We start from the raw sequence: 22,226 nt of genomic DNA on the forward strand, positions 1-22,226 counted from the left end.
CCTGTGCAGATTTAGAAAGAGGAGAGGAGGCAACCACGTGTCACGTATTTATTTCAGCTTGAGATGGAGTCAGATATAAAGTCTCCTCGGCTGGCCGTGGCCGAAGTCTCGAGCTGTTAACACCATGAAGATGTGAGAAGAAAAAAAACCATGAACCATGAAATTACTGAGCTGTTATGCTTTTTGGCGACGGGCCCCTTAGACAGTGTTTCCCTAACTCTTCATCAATAGTTATTTTGGGAAGACTCATGTGCTGGGTCACGGGGGCTCCTTGATGTTTAACCTTCATTGTTGTGGTGGCGAGTGTTATCTGAGAAAGTTAATGTGTTGCTGAGAGCACTATGTGTGGGTTAGGCATTAGTGTGTGTACGGGAAGGTCATGTCAACTTCTGCTGAGACACTGTAGAGTTTTTAACCCTAAAGCCTTTCTTACGAGCGACGTCAAACTAAATAATATGAATAATGAAAAAAATAGTTCACCTTCATGAAAATGAGGACGTTTTTTCTTCGGTTCCTCTAAAAAGCAGCATTTTGAGGTCACACTGCAAGCAGTCCTAGTCCTTGTTAGTAGAAGTTATATTATCTCTCTATATATATCTATTATTAGAGCTGCTCACAGCTCAGTTTAAAGTACCATAGTGCTGTTGTGTGTAAAAGGGCCTTTACATTGAAAACAATGCGTGAAATAATAAAACCATCTGAATTGTGTTTGATATACCTGAAGTGATTTGTTTAAAATTATCTTTTTTATTTCAAAAGGTAACCCTTTTTCATATACAGTATATACAGCCATTGTCATTCAGGGACGAAAGGAGGGTGGTTGTGAAAAGTCAAGCTGATTTCGTCTATTTTGACTTTCTAGGGTGTTTTTGTAAAGGACAAATTATATTGGTTTTTAACCACAACAAACAACATTCTATCTATCTATCTATCTATCTATCTATCTATCTATCTATCTATCTATCTATCTATCTATCTATCTATCTATCTATCTATCTATCTATCTATCTATCTATCACGACCTCTTTGACCGCATTCTGCGAATTTCCCTGGGAAGAGGAACCGAAACGAGAAGCAAATGAACCGGGGAACAAAGTTTAAAACGCACTTCATCATTGGCAGAGGCGCGGTTGCCTGTTCCTCTTTTTTTCTGTTACCTATTGTCCAGGCCTGTGCTCACTGCGGTAAGTGCTGCATCTTTAATTTAACAGAAATGCCTCCTTCACAAGCGCCCATGTGAATGTCAGTGGGAGTACCTGGGTCGATCTATGAGCAACGTGTTCACTTCAGTAAAAGTCCTTTTTTGTTTTAGCTTTGCTCTTATAAGACACGTTCGTCTCTCCAGTAGGATTTGTGGACTTTCCTCCGCGTCACACTCTTGCTGGGAAAACCCGACGCGGTGTTTCGTGCTTGAGGGGGGGTGTGGAGGGGTGTCTCCTGCCCCTTCAGCCGCGAATAAACTTTACGCTTTGTGACCCTGTCAATGCTTATTCGATTTTACGGATACGAAGATGGACGGAGTGAAAAAGAACATCGGTTTTCTCAGAGAAGGCGTCTTGAATAAGCTGTCGAAGATGTTGGATAACGCCACTCTTGGGTGGAAGCAGCTCGCCAAAGCCGCGTCCGAAGACCCGAATCTCTGCTGCAGGTGAGAACCCCTGAACGCACCATGCCGCGTTTGAGGCTGTTTATGAAACTTTATTAAACACCCAGACAATAACAAACTTTCCAACAGGTATTCACTTGATGTCTGGTATGTCAGCTAAATCGTTTTATGCTTATTATTATTATTGGTAGTAGTAGTTTTATTCATTTTATTGTGATATTTCAAGACATTTCTCATCAACTTTTCCCTCAGGCATCACTTTATTTACTGGATAAGGTCCGGGTACACCCTGGACAGGTCGCCAATCTATCACAGGACATAGGCATAGAGACAAACCGCAGGGCAATTTAACCAATTTAACCATGCTTGCACACCCAGGGAGAACATGTGAATGTCACACAGTAAGGCCTGTCCAGTATTAAAACTCAGACCCCCTCACTATGAGGCAAGAGTGCTAAATTCAAATGCTTGATTACTTGATGTTTGATTGATTACTTAAAATGACACAGAAGGTGGATGGATGGATTAGCTATGCTTTGTCTCTCGCCAATTATTAATAACGATAATTTTTATAATGATAATGGTTTTATCATGAGAGATTTCTATGCTGTTGCACAGCCCTGAAGCTCTCTGGTGCCCTCTAGGAGTGGCGTGGCCCACCTAACACTTATAAACTATGATTCTAGGGTCATCTCTTAAAGTCCATTCTGATAGAGCTGTCTGATAAATCCGCTCACATGTGTCCTGCAGTGAACGGGACCTGACCAGCTGCTCCCTGCAGGTGTTGAGTGCTGCAGGCAGTCCAGGACGCACCCTCCTGGCTTGGCTGGCCGATCGGTCCTGCTCCCTGGACTTCCTGCTCCACTGCCTCGAAAAGATCGGCCACAAGGAAGCTGTGCAGTTACTCACCAACACAGGTACAAAGAAGAGGCTGGACTGCGATACATTTATCAACAGTGTGTAAAGTTATATGGGTAATGGGTTCTTTCTATAATTAATAGTAGTAGATCAACTATGACATCAATAGTTCAGTGTCCATTGTATAGGTAATAGCTTATACAATAGGTTATACAATAATAACACCATGAAAATACTCTGAAAATACTTTTTTACAAGTATGAATGTTAATTTGACCTGAATTTTGTTCCATGTTTTCATGGAAGAGCTGATTCAGGTGACATTACAGCCTCAGTCCCAGCGGGCTGCACCTGGGAGCAAAGTGTTCCTCACCTGTAGAGCCTCCGGCCCCCCTGGACTCAGCTACCAGTGGTTCAGAGGCAAAGAGGAGGTCAATTCAACATTTTCTTTGTTCACAAAAAACTGCATTTAGAAACAAAGTGATAGTGCAGATCAAACTATCAAAATGTTAAATTTGGATTGTCTTGTAGGTCTTCCACTCTGATATTATTTCTCAGTTGTGCAGCACCTTTTTTTCATTATTGTTTATTTACACTTTTCTCCTATAAGCTGTTATGTAAACTGTAGATAACCACCCTTATTTTCTTATTATAGATTTTGGCTGAGGCAGGGGGTTTGCCAGAACTGGTTTTGTATCCTTTAGGTCCAGTCCACCGGGGTCACTATATCTGTAGAATCAACAATGGAGAAAACTGCGTCTTCTCTCAATGGGCTCAAGTTGGCTTGGTCCCCTCTGATAGTTCCAGTCCAGGTATTTAAATCCAACACAGGTCTTCTCTTTTTTGTTTTGCTCCAGCTGGTCGGGAGTGATGCAATGTCTTGTCCTCTCAGGCTGCAGCAGCAGTCTGTTTCCAGGTGCAGTGAGTGGTCTGAATATCACAATCCAGCCTCAGTCACTGGCAGTGTCTGAAGGTGACACTCTCTCACTGGAGTGCAAAGCAGAGGCCAACCCCCCCGCCCAGTATGCGTGGTACCGCAATGGAGAGGTCCTGCCACAACACAAGACATGCTTAATGAAAGTAAGTGCACCCACAGAAGTTGAGGATTTTACTATTCATACAAAAATGCCACCTCAGGTTTGAAATGGTGGGTATTTTATTATATATTTAGCTTATGACACTCTTTTAATATTTGTACATTTTTTATGGATTCAGCCTTTATGGATATTTTTTTCCCATTAGAGCACTTAGTGATTTTAGCCTTTTTGACTGTTTTTGCAATTTTGCTTCTTCTTTTATATATATATATATATATATATATTTTTTTTTTTTTTCTTTTTTTCTAGTTATTGTAGTCATCTAAGCTACTTAATCCATTTTCAGTCTTTTAGACATTTTGTCTTATTTCCCCTTTTTCCTTTTTCTAATGAGTTTTGCAATTTTTGACATTTTTAGCCCTATTACAAGTTTTTTTGTTTTGCTATTTCAGTTGTTCCATTTCACTAGTTTTGGCAATTTTTGTGTTTTACCTTTTGTGGTGGTTTTTGCAGTTTAAAAAAAAATATATTTGAGTTTTTTTTTTTTTATATACAATTTTGTGAAAGCTTCAGGGAGCCATCAAAGAGGGCCCAAAGAGCCACAGGTGGTTCCAGAGCCACAGGTTGAGACTCCTGGCCTTGAATGTACTTGTATTGGAGGGCTGTAGCGGCTCAGGTGGTGGAGCAACCATCCTGGGTGCATTGATCCTTGACTCTGCTTGTCTATACGTGCATGAACCTCAACTTCCTTCCAATTGTATCTATGATTCTATCTAGTCATTCCAATTGTAGGAGATTTGCTTGGGCTCCTCAAATCTTGCTCAGCCAAAGCAGTTGATTTTTCATCTGTGTGTTGGATGATATTTATGAAAGGTGTGATGGCTTAAAACATTAATTTTTGCTTCAAATAATATAAATTTTTTATTAGTGAAAGGGAAAAAAAACATGCATATTAGTTTTATTGCCTCAGATGGTAACTTTTTTGGCCAGTTTCACGTAGACATTAGGGTTTGTAATTGATCATTTGTAATCTTGTGTATCATGCAGATCCCGTGTGTGACCACAGCTCACAGGGGACGGTACAGATGTAAAGTGTTCAATTTATATCATGAGGCCTGGAGCAACACAGCAGCGATCAGCATCGGTGAGGCCCACTGGCGTTACTTAATGCATTTCATTTTAGAAGGTAAAAGTATGAATAAAAACTGTGAAACCCTGCTGTTTCAATGTGAAGAAGTAAATCACTTGAAGGTCAGGCCATAAAACATAGCAGTAAGTCTGACCCAGCAGATGCATCAGTGAATATTTGTTTTTCATTCTGCAATTTCCCACTTGTTGGACTAATAAAGGTTTATTTTATGTTGTTATCTGCATGCAGGTCCCAGTTCCATTACTGAAGCCACTTGGGTGGAAGTTGATCGTGGTTTAGGTGTGATTTTTTTTTTTTCTCAACAGGAACTACAGAGATATTATAGTTCCTCTGTCATTTTCATGGTTTGTTGTGCGTGCAAATGATTGTGACTTGTAATGTTCAAACTCTTCAATAGAAATGCTAATTGTAAGATGTTTGTGTGATTTCTATGTTTTACAGACAGGTTAATGGTAAATTAAATGAGCTATGAGCGACAAAGTGACGTAATGGTTACAGCTGTTGGGCTCTGCGCTTGGGGACCGTTCTGTGTGGCGTTTACATGTTTTCTCTGTGCATGCATGGGATACTCTGGTTACTCTAGTTTCCATTGACCCCCAAAAATCCCTACAACAAAACATGTATTCAACTTTAATTTGTAAATCCTGATTGCCCTGATGGCATTAATGTGAGGGTCTGTTTCTTTTGATGGACTTGTGAGCGGTCCAGGTTGTACATTGCCTTCACCCATAGTCAGGTGATCTCACCCATGATGTGACTCTTAATTTTATCTTTTCGTGTTGATGCTGCTAGACGAACAGGATGCCCCCAGAATTACCTCTGGACGAGAAGCTCATCCACTTCAACAGATACAAAAGTCATCAGCCAAGAATTTCTATGGTCGGTTCTACTTAAGTAATGCTACCACATTGTATCTGCTAAATAAAGTTTAAAGTCATTTAAAAACATAAAGATAAAATGTACAACCAGAAAAAGCATTGCTTAGTTTATTAGAAACTACAGTGCGCCATAATTGCTTTTATTTACATGTAAATAAATGCAAATCTATCTCTTCATTCCATGTCTTCTGGTCCACAGCCACAGACAAAGTCGCTCTCCTGATTGGGAACATGAATTATCACTACCACAAGCAGCTATGTGCTCCCATGGCAGACGTTCATGAACTGACCAACCTTCTCAGACAATTAGACTTTAAGGTGGTTTCTCTGCTCGACCTCAATTGGCAAGAAATGCGCAGCGCTGTCACTGAGTTCCTAATGCTGCTGGACAAGGGAGTCTATGGTTGGTGTTTTCCTCTTTTTGTACAAGTTGTTGTGTTCCAGGTCCCTACATTATGCTACATTATCTAATATATACTCTGTTTCTACCATTATAATTCATTGGCATTTATTTTTCCATTTTCCTGCAGGCCTGCTTTATTTTGCTGGCCATGGCTATGAGAACTACGGCAACAGTTTCATGATGCCCATCGATGCACCAGCCTCCTTCACATCAGAACACTGCCTTTGCGTTCAGAATATACTTACCAGCATGCAGCAGAAAGAGACCGGACTCAACGTCTTCTTGTTGGACATGTGCCGCAGAAGGTGTGGATTTTTGAACATGTTATTAAATTTGATGCAGTCTCTGCTGTCTCTTTTACATCTTTTGTTTTCTAGAAATCCCTATGATGATGTCATTGTCCAACCTGGACTGCTGAAAGTTACAGCAAACATAGTGTTTGGCTATGCTACGTAAGTCTATTATTATCACAATATTCATGCATGCATGTCTTATGGAATACATGTTCTTTTGAATTACATGTATTTTTTACTTTTAAAACCACATATATCATATTTGAGACCTGCCACTTCAGACTACAATTCTTTTTCACTCATGCATAACGACTTGTGCTCAGATGTGTTGATGCTGAAGCGTATGAGGTGGCACAGCTGGAGAGGGAGGTGTCCAATGGCATCTTCATAAGCTTTCTCAAACGACGAGTTTGTGAAGATGAAAAGGTCACTGCCATGCTAGACAGAGTTGCTGAAGGTACGCTATCCAACATTTGCTGGTGCCTGTTGTCCATGTAGCCAGTTTATTTACTAGCACAGTTATTGGACTGTATGAAATTCAGATAGCTGTATGTGTGCCTGATCACTTTGCACATGCAGCCTATATTTCATACTTGATCAATGTTAACGATTATTTTTGAGCATTCATGCATTTGATATAATACATCCTCAAATGAAATGCTTTAACCTAATAGCGTTTTGCAAATATTACTCATGTTAAGTAACTGATGCTGTTTTGCTAAGAATCTGTCTTCAGCAAATATTGTAAAATCAAGAAATGTCTTCACCTTGAATCCACTGGAGACATTGGAGTGTCAGGCTGCGATAATGAACAACCAAGTACACTCAGAGAATAGTTATACACTAACAGCTAAAAGTCAAGCATGTTAGTTACTTTGTGATTTTTCTACATACGAATGACATTTACCATTTAAAACTGGTTACTTGCACTGTTTATGTGTGAATTATATATTTTATAATAAAATTGTCTGTATTTTCCAGATATGGGTCGTTGTGTGCTCACTCGAGGGAGGCAGGCTCTAGAGCTGCGGAGTAATTTGTCTGAAAGACGTTCCCTCACAGATCAGATACAGGCCACCGAATGTTCTGCTTCATATTCGGCACGAAACCTGCAATGGGCTGTTGCTCATGGTAATTTATTTCAACCGACATAACTGAAATCAATAAATACACCTCTAATCGTGTTTTTTTTTTTTTTTTTAAACATTGTTGCCTCAATAGTTACCTCATTCAAATGTCTCTCTTTATAGTCCTTCCGCCAAGTGATTCCCTCCAGTTTGAGTGTGGAGTGAGGGTTCAGCTGGGGTTTGCTGCAGAATTCTCCAACGTCATGGTCATTTACACTCGGATCCTTGAAAAACCAGAAGAAATTATTTCTTGCTCAGCTCAGCTCACTGATTTCCCCGAGGTGTGTCCAGTCTTATCTTTCTATCTGTGACCTAGAGTCATTTATCATTTCAAAGTGTACATACGTTTTCAAATCCGCGTATTGAACTTTTATGCTTCCATGTTGCTTTGGCAGGATGTAGATGTTGATCTGAAGAAGAGTAACCAGGAGACTTTGCTGGAAGCTGGCAGCTTATTGCTGTTCCCAGAAGATCTTCCCTCACCAGAGGTTCTTAGTCTTTACACACGTGTCCGCTGCCTGCAGAGACTGAAGGTCAGACTCCTCTCCCTCTGAAATACCAGAAAATGTGCAAATAATTTAATTGTATGTTGTCAAGTCAAAACTTCTCCAGCATATTATTCTGTGAGCTAAATACAACAATGTGCTGTTTCTTTTCTTCAGAGGGAACTCACATTCACTGTCTGTCTTCATTACACCTACTCCAACATGGATGATGAAATACAAGAAAAACAAACTGTAACAGTCGGCAAACCTCTGGTCTCCAAACTCAACCTCCATGAGCCCAGGCCCTCTCACAGCAGCTCGGGCTCCTCATCCGTCAGCCTTGACTCCTTTGATGTTTCTGAGTGCTCCTCCTTTGCTGGGGAGTTTGCCTCTGTCGATTCGGCTTTTTATTACACACATACTGGAAGGGCATCTTCTTCCCACTTGGGCTCTGTGACTTCATCCAGGAGTGTGAACGTACCAGAGGAGACCGACTGTCCAGATTTATTTGAGGCTCCACGGCCTCTTGTTGCCAGCAAAAGCTTGCCCCATGGCCAAGGAAATGGTGCAAACTACAAATTCAGTGACACCAACGATTTCCACTCCTGCTAAACACATTGGTCAATCACGATGCACTTATAAATAACGTATGTAACAATAAACGCTTAAAACAATAGATGGCTGACTATACTAGCTCAAATACATTTCAGGTCCAAATCAGTACAGGTGATCTGTTAGAACAAGTGTAGTTCAATCATTTTTATGGGGACTTACCTACCAACACAGAATTGGCAAGTAAGCCATGTTCTAAAATAGTAATGATGAGTATATAAACAACAGAATTTGAAACTTTTCAGGTTTTAGGTTGATTTAAGATGGGTGAGGTGGGTGGAGATTATTCTTATGCCTCTCAGTATGTTACATTTACTTTGAGCAGTGGGCTGTAGCACCCTGAGAGCCTTCCAGTGTTGTAGGGACTTGCAGAAAGGCGATTTAGGTGGGATGGTGTTTACTTCCCTGTAACCATCTTATCCACTGCCTAATCCTGCCTAGAGTCACGGGGCACTGGAGCCAACTCCAGCTAAAGATGGGCAAAGGCAGGCAGCATTTTTACAAGTAATCTCTTTCATTGATCAATAATGTTTCTATTCGTTCTTGTTATGAGATGTGTTCAGACTTTCAAACATTTAAATAAATTGAGATGCAGCAAAAATAATGCTGTATCTTTCAATATGGATATTTCTGCATGATGTGTCATTGTTAATAACTATCTGAGCCTCTTCACATAAATGTGAATATTTATTGTCATGAAGACTGAACCATCCAACTCTAATAAATAAAGATGTTTTTTTCAAGAATTTCCCTCTGGAATTAATAAAGTATTTCTATTCTATTTTATTCTGTTACCATTCTAATTCCATGAGTAAGCACTCCTTTTCATAAAGCTTGGTGACTCTAATCCCATTCAATTGAGTATAACTATACTGTCTTAATCCTTCTCTGGTCGTGGCCGGATCCTCCTCAGTCCTGGTCCTGCCTCGGGCCTTCTCCAGTCTGTTATTGTCTTGGTCCTGCCCGGTCCTTTCCCAGCCTGGTCCTGCCCCGGCCTGCTCATGTCCCTGGCAACTGGTTTCCTCACATTTTTTTTAAGTACAGTCAACTTAAACAGGTTTACAGTGTGGGCCTGCCTTACTCCTGCACCGGTTCTGGTCCTTCCCTGGTCCTACCTCAGTTGTGCCCTGGTGCTGCCCCTCTCCTGCCCTGGTACTGTCCTTTCCCTGCCCTAATACTATCCCTCTCATCCCCGGGTACTGCCCCTCTCCTCCCTTGGTACTGTCCCTTCCCTGCCCTGGTACTGTCCCTCTTCTGCCCTGGTACTGCCCCTCCCCTCCTCTGGTACTGTCCCTCTCCTGTCCTGGTACCGCCCCTCCCCTCCTCTGGTACTGTCCCTCTCCTGTCCTGGTACCGCCCCTCCCCTCCTCTGGTTCTGGCTCTCTCCTTGCCTCGGTCCTGCGCTGAATAAGCTATCCATCGGAGCGCGCATGCGCTGTGACGCCGCTGCTTGGCTCTCGCTTTCGTCCATTTTGCCGTAGTTCTGCGAAAGTCTACCGCGTCCGTACGTGGTGCTGCACGAGCGACTCAAATCATTGGCGTGACTCCTTTTCCGGCAAAAACGATGTCTGACCCTTCAGCCGAGGTGGAGGTCCCGGAGGGGGCTGAGGTCCGCAAACTGTCGGAGCTGAGAGTCATCGACCTGAAGGCCGAGTTGAAGAAACGAAACCTGGATACAACGGGCGTCAAGAGCATGTTGTTGGAGCGCCTGAAAAAGGTCAAAAATGTGCTGTTTGAGCCCCGAATATCAGTAGTAGGATGTTTTGTGTTTATACTCAATCCTGCATCCAAAATGTGTGGATTTAATGTGCTCGTGGATTAACCTCATGGATGAAACCGTTTTTTTAGCTCGAAGCTTGCTAGCTCGCCAGGCCCATTGGCCTGGAGCGTGTGCTAAATGCTAACTGATGGTTGCGCCAAACGTGCTGACTCAACGCCCGCATTACTCTAATCCTCTCCTTATTTTCATGTTCACTAAAGCTTTTCTCTCCCTGCTATCCGCCAACAGGCAGTTGAAGAAGAGGGTGGAAATCCGGACGAGATTGTTGTTACACCGGAGTCGAACCCCAAAAAGGCAAACATTACACCTAAACGGGCTGCCAAAGGTGAAGTCAGCGCGCCACTAAACCCTTCAAACCTCTGGTTTGTGTGTGTTTGCAGGAAGCAGTACTGCATACTCGTCTTAATATGCACGCTCAGACATGTATTGTAGCCTCCAAATACGCCTGACCTCACTATTTCAACTGTTACCGAGCCTGTTGCCCCAAACATCCCTACTGGTCAGCTTGTTTAGTCCTGGCAACTCTAAATATGAGCCAATTTGCCTCGTCTTTGACATCAGAGCAGACAAAGCACACAAGGTCATAAGGATAATGCATATCAGCTGCAGCCAAGTGCATAATTGCATTCACACATTTGTTACAATTCGTTGTAGTTTCATGTTTGTTGAACGCTAAAAGAAACATGATATAAACTGAAGCATATTTTCCTCAGATACCCGGCAAGAAAATGATGAACCAGACGACAACAATATTGAGGACGACTCCCATGATGGACATGTAAGTGTGTTTAAAAAAATACTATAATTATAATGTTTTATATAAATATTTACATGCCGATGCTCTACAACGGCAAAGGTTTTGGGATCTTTCTGTTTTACTGTTCAAATACATTAAACTTAATTCTTCTTTGCCTCATCAGGACGATCTGCAAGAAGATCATGAGAACATGCAGGATATGGACATCCTTGAAATGAATGTTCTGGATGAGACGGAGAATGACAACGAAGTACCACCTGGAGATGACGGCGATGAAAATGAAAACTTCTATGGAAATGAAGACGCACTACTGAACGAAGAAGGCTCCAGAGGCTATGAGTCAGAAGATGAAGGAAGAGATCCAGAGGTCAGAGCAGTAACTTGTACCTTTAGCAGGGATAGGCACCACTTGGTCCAGAATGGCCACAGTCCTCCATGTTTTCTATCTCATACTGCTCCAACACACCTGAATTTATGTGTCATCATGAAGCTCTGCAGGAAGCCTGTTCGAGCCACTTGATAAGTATCATGGGTGTTGAAGCACAGACAAGTCAAAGCTGTGCAGGACTGTGGTGCTTAAAGACAGACTTGCCTCCCTTTCTCCTTGGGTTTTCTCTTGTAACTTTTTAATTATCTCTATACTTCCAACAGATGGACAGAGCGGAGCTGCTCGAAAACGACATTTTGATGGATCCACCACTCAATATGGTATGATTTTAGCAAAACTCGTGAGCCTATGACTGAAGTAAGCACTGCAAACATATTAATGGCATTGTTTTGTTTGTTTTTTAGGCTCAGGAGACGGATGCAGATGACGTGAAAGAAGAAACAGGTACTGTACAAAATGGTTTCATGAAAAGGCAGTGGTGTTTCTTTTTACAGTGTTGAGCTTGGAAATGCAAACACTTAATTTAGTTTCTACCAGAAAGAGAGACTGGAAGCTCAAAGGAGAGTTGCTGTCTTTGTGTTGAGATCTGGTTAACCATATTTTATTGTAAATAAGCTCCCAATATTGGTCCTGTAACTCTTTGTTCTCACTTGCTGAGCTATACGTGGTTAACATTTTGACGCACAATGTCAGCAATTACTTTCCAAGCTTAGGGAGGTTTGAGCTGTTGCAGGTGATTGCAGTGTTTTTAGGTTGCTACAAGAAGATCAAGACAAACAAGAGCCCTCAAAGTTGAGCAACTATTCCGACTTTTTATATCAACTGCGTCAGATATCGGCTGGATATGAAACGTCTGGACTGAGCTGAAATTCTGGTCACTACAAATGAACACTGGAAAAGCCGAAGGCTGAAAGAAGATGGACTCCAGCGAGCCTCGACTGCTGCACTGTCGAGCTTGTGGCTCTCTTCAGAACTCTTTCTCTGCTTCGGATCAGGTGAACAGAATGAAGTGGTTCAGCTTGAGAAATAAGACATAGGGTCAATTAGTTGCTTGGATTTCCCTCCAGCCTTTGAGTGTTCTTCCAGTCTCTCATTAGGGCTCTACTTCACCGTGTTAATACTTAGTTCTTTGAGCACAGGCCAGTGGTCATGACGTTCCTAATCCAGGCCTTGCCAGTTCCTCGTTAACCATTGATGTGTTTCAGAAGTGATTAAACTCTGTGCCATTCTATTCCTGTTAAATCCGTAGAAAATGACAAAGTAGCCGGGTCTTGTTTATCTGAGCCGCTTAAAGAAGATCACCACCAGAGCCCCGAGACGAGGCCTGAAGAAGAACAAGGCGCCACCACCGGAGAGGATGTCAGTGTGCCCACCGAAGCTGCCTCTGGCGATATGGACGGCGACAAAGATGTTGGGGAGACTGACCCCAAAGAGGTTGGGGACGCGCCGAATGTCCCCGAAGAGACTCTGGACGTTGAAAACAAAAGCTCGCAGGCTGTTAGTGTAAGCGAACAGGGCGGCGCACATGAAACTGTTGATTCAGAAATGGGGTCTAAGAAGGGTGAGGAGGATGAGAAGACAGAAGAGAAAGCTGCTGCGGACTCAGCCTCGACACTGAAAGAGTCCTCTTCTGTAGAGGGCGATGATCAGAAAAAGAGGTTTGTTGCTTTCTGTATACTAGAAACCAAAATGGTTATCTCTGTTGCATTGGCTCCTTTGTGCTAGCACAATTTGGATACTCTTTTGGAGGTAAAAACGTTTTGCGCATTTGTCTGTTGTCATTTGTCATTCTTTACACTCGCCAATTCCACATGTTCATTCTTTGGTAATGTATTGGGGTTTCAGAGGGTATAGGTTCATATATTCTGCACCATGGTACGTGATGGGTGGATCACTCTAAACGATGTATAATTGGGTAAAGTAGAAGCTGTCAGAGATGTGGACGCTCATGGTTGTGTTTCTTTGTTTCTAGCGCTGACGAACAAGAAGGCAAGACTGAGTCAAAAGATGACAAGGGTCAGTAAATGAAAATGCTGTCTCTCCTGTTGCAGAATCGTTCTCAATAGACATTACCTTAATGATTTTATTACCTGTGTATTGTGGCTGCAGGTGGTGCTGCAGCAAGCAGAAACCTGTGGGTCAGTGGCCTTGCTTCCACTACGAGAGCAGCTGATCTGAAAACGCTCTTCAGCAAATATGGAAAGGTTAGTGACTGAAATGATCCCTTTGGCAAAAGCTGTATTTTCCTTCAATTTTCATCCCCAAAAGTCACATTGAACAATTCTTTAAAAAAAATTTGTAGGTTGTGGGCGCCAAAGTAGTGACCAATGCTAAGAGTCCCGGGGCTCGCTGCTATGGCTTCGTCACCATGTCATCTACAGATGAGGCCACCAAGTGCATCAGCCACCTTCACAGGACTGAGCTGCATGGCAGGATGATCTCTGTGGAGCGAGTGAGTGTTGGGCAAATAGTTTTCTGTATGGTGTTCAATTCCCTTCTAGTATTTGGTGGCTTTATCCAAACAATGAACTGACGGCTATTGGAATGTCCATTTTTTTAAGCTGTACTTTGTTTTCTGCTTTGTCATTATGCGCTATGTTTATAACACCACGCTTGACATAGTTACAGTTGAAAATCCATAAATTGTGAAAAAAGATTAAGCCAAATAAATGTGTTAATGATGTGTTCATGTCTCTCTAAACCAAAGGTCTCTACCTTGGTCTTTGAGAGCCCCTGTCCTGCATGTTTTAGCTCTCCCAGTTGCAACACAACTGATTGCAATGAGGGGCCCGTTATTGGGCTTTTTCCACAACCTTGGTGATGACATCATCATCATTAGATTCAGCTATGCTGAAGCAGGGGGAGAACTAAAACATGCAGGACAGGGGCTCTCTAGGACCAGGGTTGGAGACCTCTGCTATAAACAAAACATACTTTGTAGTCATTAAGATCAACTAGAAGCTGACACTACAAAGGTTTTCAGTCAACTCACACCTCTGTCAGATGTGGAGAGTATTTCTAATAATTAAGCTCCAGGTCCCCCCACCTTTAAAACATGTGAGGGGTTATTCTGATCTGCACTGTGTTTCATTTGCTTGTAACAAATTTATTTTTTATTTTTTAAGTTGCATATTATCCAGAGGTTTGTGTAGAGGTGTTGACTATTTTTGTGCAGGGTAACGAATGTTAAATTGCTTTTTAAACTTAGCAGCAGTTGTGATTAAACTTGTTTACATTTTTTAGGCTAAAAATGAGCCTGCAGGGAAGAAGACAGCCGAGAAGAATGATCCCAAGAAGACTGGCAACAGGCGACACTCGAGTGACTCCAAGTAAGGCTGTTAAAAAAGTGTTGCTAATTGGTGAAGTCTTTTGATTTATGAAAACAAATTATCTTCATTATACTTTGGATATATTTTTACTTTTAGATCACATTTTTATTATAACTTCATTGTGTATTTAAGTTAACTTTATCATAAATTTAAAAATAAAACTTACTAATTTTGTTTAAGAAGAAAGTCAGATATCAATACCACTTTAAATGTCTGTGAAGCAGATCTTTGATGCTACTTTTTTGTTAATGTTTCTGTAGGTCCGATGGAAAAGATGACAAATCTGAGGCAGAAGGAAAAGATGGAAAAGGTAAGTAATTTCCAGCTTGTGTTGTCAACTAACACTAGTGAGCCAAACATACTTACATGTGTTATCTGTTTCTGTTTAACAGCGAGAAATGAGAGAACTGTCGTAATGGACAAGTCAAAAGGAGAGCCTGTTATCAGCGTCAAGACCAAAAGCAAGGAGAGGGTAAGGAAGCATTCCAGAAGCCCCCTTCAGATTCTGTTGTGATTTTAAGTCTCTGCTTTTTTGTGTGTGTGTAACTAGTCAGCTAAATGAACAAGTGAACTCCTCACTAGTAATATTAGTTGACTATAGTTTTCATTCATGTACAAAGTGTGGACTAGTTGTTACGTGTTGATGTAGAAAAGGTACTTCAGTTTCAAGGATTGTCATGTTATGTACACACATTAGGAAGCTTTTTCCTTCACGTATAACCAACATTTATTTTGACTGAACTAATATTTGTGACATTTACTGTTTTCTTCAGAGCACCAAGAGCCGCGACCGCAAATCATCCAGTAAGGAGACAAAAGACATCCTGTCATTTGACCAGATCAAAGAGCAGAGAGAGCGGGAAAGACAGCGGCAGCGAGAGCGGGAGCTCAGGGAGGTGGAGAGACGCAGATTCACGTAAGCATAAGGCAAACAGTGACGGGCAGAAAGATTCCCTTGCTGTTCTGTCAGTTTCTCTGGACTAAAAAAACGTCACAACAAAGGGAGACAGATTTTGCAGTAAGAGAACCAGAGGACAAGATTAACACAACAGCAAGAATGCAATACAAGTCATAACATCAACTCATTTCTTGATTTAAATGCATTTTCTATTCTTTGATCAATGGCTATTGTGTCTTTCATAGATTTATTCACTTTTTGATAATAGTCTTTTGGTTCTTGCAGTTTCTTGTTCAGTACTTTGTAAAATTGGTTTACTATGTGCTAAATAAGGTTTACACCTGATCCTGTTATCTTGTAAGCACATGCTCTGGGTCCATCAGTTTATTTTGATGTTCACGAATCAGGGATCCTTCACTTCTGTTTCAGAGACCGCGATCGTGACAACCGTCCAGACCGTGAGCGTGAACGAATCCGTCTTTTTAGAGAACGGGAGGAGAGGAAGCACCTCATGAGAAAGAGACGATGGCTGGAGGTACTGACCTAAATCCTTCTTACTTAGATGGGTCCGATACTAACGTAATTCACGAACCGGAAATTTCCCTTCCAACCTGCAGCAATTTCCGATCCATGAGCCACGACTGTGCTTAACTGCCTGCTGAAATGACTCCACAAGTGTTTCCCTGCCGGCTGCTCTGCTTTTCTGGCTGCAACATGTGGAAAGGATTTCCTGAGTGGAGGCAGGTCTCAATGAGACGCAGAGGAATGAGTCAGGAAATCCATTCCACCTTTTGCAGCCAGCAAGGAGGCTCACTTAGTAGCACTGTGGCTATCTAACTCTTCATGACAACATGGCTGTTTGGACGTATTTTACTCTCAAAACACCGCAAAGCAACACATTATCGTGGATGTTTGCAAAGCCGTTGTACAGAAGGGCGGCCTCTCTGCAGCCAGGCGTCACCGTTTTAAAACGTCAGCTCGCCGAGGAGAACCACACTGACAGCGCCATCAAAACAATGAAAAGCAGCTCCATCCACACAGTAGCAGGCGATTCCGACCTCCGTGAAGCTGCCCTGTACTCCGCGCAAAACTCTGGGGAAATTGTCCCAGTCGTTCGTGCTGCGTTAAAAATGCTGATTGTGCTCCGTTGCTAAAAAAATTGTTCCAGGGAATCATAAAGTAATTCTGAGGTTTCAAAGCTATAACAAGTTTATTATGAGATGATGTCACGCAGACCCTCACATTGTCCAAATTGAACAAAAATAGTTTGTACTGCTTCCTTTTCTGTCCTTATACTAACCTCAAGTTGCCTTTTGGAACCATACATGCACACATTTGTATATTTCATACTTGCTGTTTGAGAGGAGTTTATTATGGCCTCATATAAAATCAACAATACCGATAATAGTAATATTAAAGCAAACAGAGCTCTGGTATCAGAATGGTATCGGTATTGGCAGATATCCAAAATCGGGGATCGGAAGTGAAAAAATGTGGTCAGTGCATCCCTACTTACAAGCCAGTGTTACTTTTATATAACTGAATGCATGTTCTGCTATCAGTTTTGAAAAATAAGCTGCTACAGCAAAGCGTACCCAAACCCAACTCTATTGTGTGGTCCCATCGCAGAGAGCAAGTTTAAAATGTAGGCAGGGTTTTGAACCGCCACCTAATGACAGTTATGCAACGTCAACAACGCAACAGTATACATGGCATACCAAAAATGGTGACGGTTGGGTACGGTACTTTCGATACCATCCGCAACTTTTCAGTGGAAATTCACGAAAACATGTACCGCACCGGCACATACTGCACATTGGAAATTAGCCTATATTGATGTGCATATGGATGATTTTATTTATTTATTTTTTTTTTAAATCAACAAAATTGTAACAGGGGTCTGGTAATACAATTTTAATATAGTGTTCCTTCGTTCACTTTTTTCCCCCTCTTAGGTCTCTATATCTTAAAATATAAACCTTTTGAATCACTCAATCTTATTACTCCAACGATACTTTGAGGATTCCCCTCAAGTGTTGATTGATGGTTCACGATAAATGTTTTGATTCTCAGGCTGAGAAAGAGCGCCTGGATTCAGACCGCATGGAGCGTCAGTTCCTGGAGCGTGAAAGGCTTCGCATAGAGTACGAAAGGCGACGTGAGCAGGAAAGGATCCTGAGGGAGCGCGATGAGCTCAGACGACAGCAGGACCAGCTGCGCTATGAACAGGATAGACGACCTCCAATGAAAAGGCCTTATGACCTGGATAGCAGGTACATAATTACATAATGAGAATGTCAGAGTACTGGTTACACATCAGATCACTGACATTTCTCATTCTTGCTGTTTTTAGGAAGGATGACTGGCAAGACAAACGCATGTCCTTGGATGATCGTTACGGCCGCTCAGACTTTGGTCGCCAAGATCGCTATCAAGATTTTGATCACAGAGACCGAAGCCGTTTTCAAGACGACATTATGCTAGACAGACGGGATGGTCGTGGTATAGCCGGAGACAGGGATAGTCAGGTAAGAAACCGAGATCTTTGTCTTATGTCATATCAGGTTGTTTCCAAAAGACTGCACCGTTGATGCAGAAGCACACTTAAATCTGTGTTTGAGACGAGTGGTTGTGGTGCCCAGCTGCCTACAAAACTACACTAATTCATTTACATCTGCCTGATAAGCTGCTCTGATAGTTTTGGCTCTCTTCTTGCAGCATTTCTCAGACCGATCAGACCGGCACAACAGAGACTCATGGAGTGGAGGCTATGATAAGCGTATGAATTCAAGGTATATGTAGGATTCAGTTAACACCAAGTTCTGTTGAACCTTGGTGATTTTCCTCAAGCAATGTAAAAACAATGTTTCTGTTTAGGGAAGGTGGTCGTGACTGGGACTCGAGCAGGAAGTTGGATGGTGACAGGACATGGCAAGGTAGGCACATTCATGCTTGTGTAGTGTGTGGGTGTGGGGTTTGTCACTACCTCCATTGTATTTGATGTGTAGTCAGTTGAAGCTTAAAGCCTGGGGGGAGTATTTACCTTTTGAGAATTGGAAGCAGTTGGCATATATGAGCTACAGTTTTCTAATGAGAATCTGTAATGCTGAATGCAAATTACACGTTTTTAAAATTTGTTTTTGGGCTTGTTAGAGAAGTATGTTAATGATAATAAAAATCACAGATGTTGCCTCAAGTTGAATAGACTGATTAGAATACAGAGGTCAAAGACCCAATGGTTCGTTCTCCAATTCCAGGTAGAGATGGCGCCATCCCAGGCCAGAGCCACATGACGCGTGGAGGAATGGCAGGAGGGTGAGTACACGCAATAAAAGACATTTTGTTCTTATTGAGAAATCCCATATGGACAGGTGCAAGTGCAAAACAATCTAATATTCATTTTGTACATATAAAAAAAATTTATACAAATTTAAACTGTGCATATTTAGACCAATGAATACCATAGTTTAAAACTGTCCTATTTTATATAAATTTAGCTCAAAAAAAAAAATCAGGCTGAATCAATGCTAACTGGTAGCAGCTAGCAATTGGCAACTAAAATAAAAAAGATCCACACCGCGGAGAACTCCACCTCAAGAGATTAATGAAAATGAAATGTTTGGGTCATTTGTAAATTGCATGGGTTTCAACGTTTACACAGTGTATTTGGAAAGCATTGACAGCATTTCACTTGTTCCACATTTTATGTTCCAGCCTTACTCCAAAATGAATTAGACATTTTTTTCCTCAAAATTCAACACACAACACTCTATAATGATGTGAAAAAAGTTGGAGATTTTTGCAAATTTACTAAAGATAAAAATAGAATAAAATCACATGTAAATAAGTATTCACAGCCTTTGCTCAATACTGTGTTGATGCACCTTTAGCTGCAATTACAGCCTCAAGTCTTTTTGAATATGATGCCACAAGCTTGGCACACCTATCTGGGCAGTTTTTTCGCCCAGCTCCTCTCAAGCTCCATCAGGTTGGATAAGAAGCGTCTGTGCACAGCCATTTTCAAATCTCTCCAGAGATATCGAATCAGATTCAAGTCTGGGCCACTAAGGACATTCACAGAGTCGCCCTGATGCCTCCTTTGATATCTTGGTTGTGTGTGAACCGTCACCCCAGTCTGAGGTCCAGAGCGCTCTGGAGCAGGTTTCTATCCAGGACATCCCCACAGCATGATGCTGCCACCACCATGCTTCACTGAAGGATTGGTATTGGCCTGGTTTCCTCAAAACGTGACGCCTGGCTTTCACACCAAAGAGTTCAATCGTTGTCTCAGACCAGAGAATTTTGTTTCTCGTGGTCAGAGTCGTTCGGGTTCCGTCTGGCCTCTCTACCATACAGGCCTGATTGCTGCACAGATGGTTGTCCTTCTGGAAGGTTCTCCTCTCTCCAGAAGAACTCTGGAGCTCTAAAGCCACGGTCCCATCGCAGAAATTACGGTTAAGATGTAGGCGGGGTCGTGAACGACACAGGGACGTGTCGGGCGAAGGTCGCGGAAGCGGCTGGCGCCGGCCGGCTTCACCCAGCAGCAGCTCCGCGGCCATCTGAGTAGCCTTGAGCCTCGTTCTCGGTGACACAGCGTCAATTTCTCATTGTAAACAGCAGCATCCAGCGCCCGCTAAATCTCCTCTCCTGTTACTGAGAGGAGCGTCTGCACCTTGTCGAAAGACTGCAATGCTGTGTCGCACGCCAACATTTCAATAAACCCAGTTAACAAAACAACCTGTGAGTGCCGGCAAATCGAGCGTGACAATCATCACTACCATTCAGCAGACGGCTGTGTTGTCGCTCCTCCTCGCAGTCCCGTTCCTCAGTGCTCGCTACCTCAATCGTAGTGTTTATTTCGTACCGTCCACAACTTTTTCAGTGAGACCAAGCGAAAATCCAACCCGCCCCACCCCGGCACAAAAAGTGCGGTGGCACCGCGGCTTAACAGAATGACCATGATGGCCGACCAGTTTTGAGAAGAGTCCTTGTGGTTCTGAACCTTTTCCACTTATGGATGATGGAGGCCATTGTGCTCATTGTGATCTTCAAAGCAGCAGAACTTTTTCTGTAACCTTCCCCAGATTTGTGCCTCGAGACAATCCTTTCTCGGAGGTCTTCAGATGATTCCTTTGCCTTCATACTTGGATTGTGCGCTGACATGCATCGTCAACTGTGGGACCTAATTTAGACAGGTGTGTGTCTGTCCAATCAACTGAATTTACCACAGATGGACTCCAATTAAGCTGCAGAAACATCGCAAGGGTGAGCAGTTGGCATTATGGGGTGTTGTGTGTAGAATATTGTGGGGGAAAATGATTTCAATCCATTTTGGAAAATCTATTGTAACATAACAAAATATAGAAATAGGGTTTATGATATTAGCCTCCTGTGTTCACGACAACACTGGGCACAATTAAAATCTCCCATTTTGTGTCTCCTTGTGGGCGATTCTAATTAGAACAAAGCGCCTAAACGAAAAAACTCAGCCGCTTTCAAGCTCCACATTTTCAGGCAAGTTTCAACTCTTGTCCAACACCAATATACATGTTTTAACAAGGAAAATGTGATTTCCGGGTGATGACTCTTTTAAACAGCCTTCTTCATTTTGTTGCTGTTCATTCCTTCAATTATCAGTCTACAATGGGATGACCAAACCTTAGTCTGACCAATGTAAACAAGTTTATTTAATTATGCTATGTAAACGTGCTAAGTCACCCCACATCACCGCTGGATTCAGCAGAAACTCTTTCACTGGTCAATCATGATGTCTCATTTTGCATATACCCTGAAACTTATCAGTTATGCAAAAAGGGCTTTTTAAAACGGTTCCTCTTTTTGTGTTTGTCACCAGGCGTGGAGGCTACATGAACACAGGCACCTCTCAGTCGCTCTCCGGAGCGCTAAATCGACAGAACCAGGTGATGCAGGGCGGCGGGCTGCAGAGTGGAGCTTTTGGTCGACGCTACTGATGCCTATTTGAATGAAGATATGAGTGGGATTGTTTTGGGTGGTCACTTCTGGAAGAATGGGACTGTCTTGTTTTTGCATATTTCTAAAGACAATTGATTTCTCTTACCCACTGTTTGCATTCAGATTGACATCAACCATTTTGTAGTGAACCTATGTTCTGTATTTATCAATCATGCCTGCCTGCATTGTTCCAATAACACACCCGTGTGTGTGTGAGAGTCAAAGTGTGTTTAATTCAGTTGTGCGTTAGACACCTGGGATGATGGACCTACCTTCGACAGCCTCCTTTCTGTATGAAGCATCTTGGAAGTTTTTTTTAATTTTCATTCTCTTCAAATGTTTGTTTTTTTGCAGATAGAACAGTCCTTAGTTGTCACAACTTGGTTATTCACATGCGTTAACTGTGCATATAAAATGTTTTATGGCCCTGAACTTCATTGTATTAATATTATGGTTGGTGGCTGATCAGCTGTTGTAAAAGTCCTCAAAATGTTCTCTCATCATTGAAACCATTACTCCCACATTCACTTTGAATTATCACATTTTTCTCATGTTTTAATTTTAAGGATGGTGTTGAATAAAATACCTTGTTTCACAGTACCAGATGTTTGACCCAATACTTGATTCCTTTGAAATAAAAATTAGACCATTTG

At 42.1% G+C, this 22,226-nt stretch overlaps 2 protein-coding genes across 5 annotated transcripts; both read left to right on the forward strand.

Moving 5' to 3' along the window:
• Positions 1–1,126: 1,126 nt before the first annotated feature.
• On the forward strand, positions 1,127–9,198 carry malt2 (MALT paracaspase 2). The gene is made up of 16 exons (XM_080473137.1): positions 1,127–1,648; positions 2,357–2,523; positions 2,770–2,894; positions 3,119–3,275; positions 3,356–3,543; positions 4,548–4,644; positions 4,879–4,929; positions 5,443–5,529; positions 5,728–5,931; positions 6,059–6,236; positions 6,309–6,383; positions 6,548–6,681; positions 7,206–7,355; positions 7,475–7,632; positions 7,747–7,884; positions 8,014–9,198. Exons 1-16 carry the CDS (start codon positions 1,512–1,514, stop codon positions 8,446–8,448), a joined length of 2,481 nt encoding a protein of 826 aa, XP_080329263.1. The 5' UTR covers positions 1,127–1,511; the 3' UTR covers positions 8,449–9,198.
• Positions 9,199–9,862: 664 nt separating this feature from the next.
• safb (scaffold attachment factor B) lies at positions 9,863–22,226 on the forward strand. Of its 4 annotated transcripts, none has more exons than XR_013935735.1 (22): positions 9,863–10,165; positions 10,457–10,553; positions 10,942–11,006; positions 11,149–11,352; positions 11,637–11,693; positions 11,778–11,817; positions 12,623–13,031; positions 13,346–13,389; positions 13,483–13,577; positions 13,676–13,825; positions 14,617–14,702; positions 14,963–15,012; positions 15,095–15,174; positions 15,476–15,618; positions 16,030–16,135; positions 17,674–17,873; positions 17,954–18,128; positions 18,319–18,392; positions 18,483–18,536; positions 18,858–18,915; positions 21,062–21,114; positions 21,455–22,172. XR_013935735.1 is itself a non-coding variant. In XM_080473672.1 (22 exons), exons 1-22 carry the CDS (start codon positions 10,013–10,015, stop codon positions 21,469–21,471), a joined length of 2,415 nt encoding a protein of 804 aa, XP_080329798.1. In that variant the 5' UTR covers positions 9,863–10,012; the 3' UTR covers positions 21,472–22,177. The 4 variants fall into 4 exon arrangements, 2 of the variants coding, with proteins under 2 accessions (XP_080329798.1, XP_080329797.1); XM_080473672.1 differs by having other exon boundaries at positions 18,478–18,536; positions 21,455–22,177; XR_013935736.1 differs by lacking the exon at positions 21,062–21,114.

The sequence above is a fragment of the Lipophrys pholis genome (genome assembly GCF_963383615.2).
Source record: "Lipophrys pholis genome assembly, chromosome: 10".
In the NCBI taxonomy this organism is placed as follows: domain Eukaryota; kingdom Metazoa; phylum Chordata; class Actinopteri; order Blenniiformes; family Blenniidae; genus Lipophrys; species Lipophrys pholis.